General features: G+C 39.5%; 1 protein-coding gene across 1 annotated transcript; it reads right to left on the minus strand.

The window, feature by feature from the left end:
* Window positions 1–219: 219 nt before the first annotated feature.
* LOC101520355 (olfactory receptor 52A5-like) lies at window positions 220–1221 on the minus strand. Its single transcript, XM_004590082.2, has one exon. The coding sequence runs from the start codon at window positions 1219–1221 to the stop codon at window positions 220–222; it is 1002 nt and encodes a 333-aa protein (XP_004590139.2).
* Between the last annotated feature and the right edge of the window lie 1167 nt (window positions 1222–2388).

Below are 2388 nucleotides of genomic sequence, written 5' to 3' on the forward strand. Positions count from 1 at the left end.
TTTCCTGAATACGCCATGTAGATACAGAAAAGACACAACATTGGACAACACACACAGAGTCACTTTGTCTTTATTGTGATTGTTATGAGACAGTTCTGTTAATGTAGGGATTCCCCCTCCATTAACCTCTTCCTTCCACTCCATTTTCCCCAACACATACCATTTCCTTTTGTGCTTGCTACTTAGAACCGATTTAAATTTTTCAGGAGCTAGTAATGATCATGGGGATTTTTCTGAGCAGAGCATTTTGAAGACATGGTCACGGATTTGTTTGGTCTTAACTCCATAGACAATAGGGTTGAGAAAAGGGGGAACTAACAGGTAAAGACTTGACAGGAGGATATGCACATACGGTGGTATATGAGACCCAAACCTGTGTGTGAAGAAGGAGAAGAAGGCCAGAAGGTAGAACTGTAAGAAGACACAGATGTGGGCAATGCAGGTATTGAAGGCCTTGAGCCGTGCCTCTTTCTGGGGCAGTTGAAACACAGTGATAAAGATTTGGATATAAGACAAAGTGATAAAGATGATGTCAAACCCTAGGATGGTGAAGGCAACAAACAGCCCGTATGTCTTGTTGACACGAACATCTTCAGCTGCTAGTTTCACGATGGCCATGTGCTCACAATAAGAGTGGGCAATGATGGTGGTTTTGTACAACCTGAGACGACATTTGATGAGAAGCAGGGATGGTATTGTGAGAATAATGGGCCTGAGTGTCACACCAACACCAATGGAAATCAAGAGTTGTTGTGAGAAGAAAGTAGCATGTCTCAAGGGGTTACAAATGGCCACATAGCGATCCAGGGCCATAGCCAGCAAGACTCCTGATTCAATTGCCTGGAGTGAGTGAATGAGCCCCATTTGTAGCAGACAGGCATCAAAATAAATCTCTGTCAAATTAAACCAGAAGATACCCAACATTTTTGGAAGAATACAAGTGCTGAGTGCAATGTCTGTGGCTGCCAACATGGCTAGGAAAATATACATGGGCAGATGGAGGCTGTTTTCAATTTTAATTATGACTATGATTAAGGAATTCCCAAACACAGCAATGATGTACATGACACAGAATGGAAACCCAATCCAACACTGCACTGACTCCAGGCCGGGAATCCCAATTAGAGTAAACACAGAAGGCATGAAGGTAGATGCATTTAATGTGAGCACGCTGATTTCATGAGTCGTATCAAGCAGTTTAATTGTTGTCTTATCTTCCATTGTTTGTGAAGATATCTCTTAAAATAATAAAGTACATTTATTTTACCATCACATTCTTCAGTTAAAATGAAAATGAATCATTTCTTCCTTATTCATCTCTGCAACTCCTAATTTTCTATTGCCTTTCCTAAAGTCATTTAGAGGTTCATTTCTGATTCTGTATTTCTATATGTCTAAGTAATTTTTGTGAGCTATACAAAAAGGACTGTATGACTTCTTTCTAATCAGGACTGTTGATCACACAGACTCCTTTACCTTGTGTTTGCTGCTACTCTTCTGTGTTCTCTTGTAAGCTACTAATTGAACTGAAGATCAATCTATGTCAGGAAGTGTGCTCCATCTGTGATACACAGAAGAAGATCTACCATGGTAACAGCACACTGATTTTGATTTAAATCAGAATACTAGTTGATGGAAATCTTATCGCTTTTTCAGCTAGCTGGAGTTTTTTCCTCAGGCTAGTTTGCCCATGGTCTAATTCCTCCCTAACTATGACTCTCTCAGATGGTTTTCAGTCTACTTGTTCAAAGCTCAGTTTGCTTCTGTTTTTCCATCCCCAAATACCAGCCAAATGTTTCATACCTCTTCTGGTCCTTTCACGGTTGTTTTCTCTCAGCAGCGTTCTGAGCACACTCTATATTTCTATACCCTAGAATGTGTACATCACCTGTTTTTTAACATGGAATGTCAGCATATGTTCTCCTTTTTCTCTCAAAAAAACCATAATGCTTCTTGTAGAATAAAAAATTAAGAGAAAAAATTTATATAAAGAAAGATCCATATGTATAGACTTATATATGCACCTATTGTCACCCTCATCATTTTGAACAATCACTTCTGCTTTTCTACTTGCAATAGCCTAGACTACTTGATGATGCTTAACTTTTTCCATAGCTTGCATTAGGGCTCACTGCTGGTGAAAGCCCAGTGTAGTTGTTCATAGAACTCTCCTACTTTCTAGCTCTTAAAGCAAGGAACTGTAGGCTTCCCGAGCCCTCTTTCTGCCTCCAACGGAGCTGTGTCAGAATTAATAGGGTTAGCCTTTCCATCCATGAATGTTCACAGTGTTTTCTGCCTGAATAAAACTGTGCATACCACTCCTGAAAGAATAGATGCCCCAAGAACTTATCAAATATGAAACAATTTACAAAACACGTTCTGTTTTTT

The sequence above is a fragment of the Ochotona princeps genome, chromosome 4, assembly GCF_030435755.1.
Source record: "Ochotona princeps isolate mOchPri1 chromosome 4, mOchPri1.hap1, whole genome shotgun sequence".
In the NCBI taxonomy this organism is placed as follows: Eukaryota; Metazoa; Chordata; class Mammalia; order Lagomorpha; family Ochotonidae; genus Ochotona; species Ochotona princeps.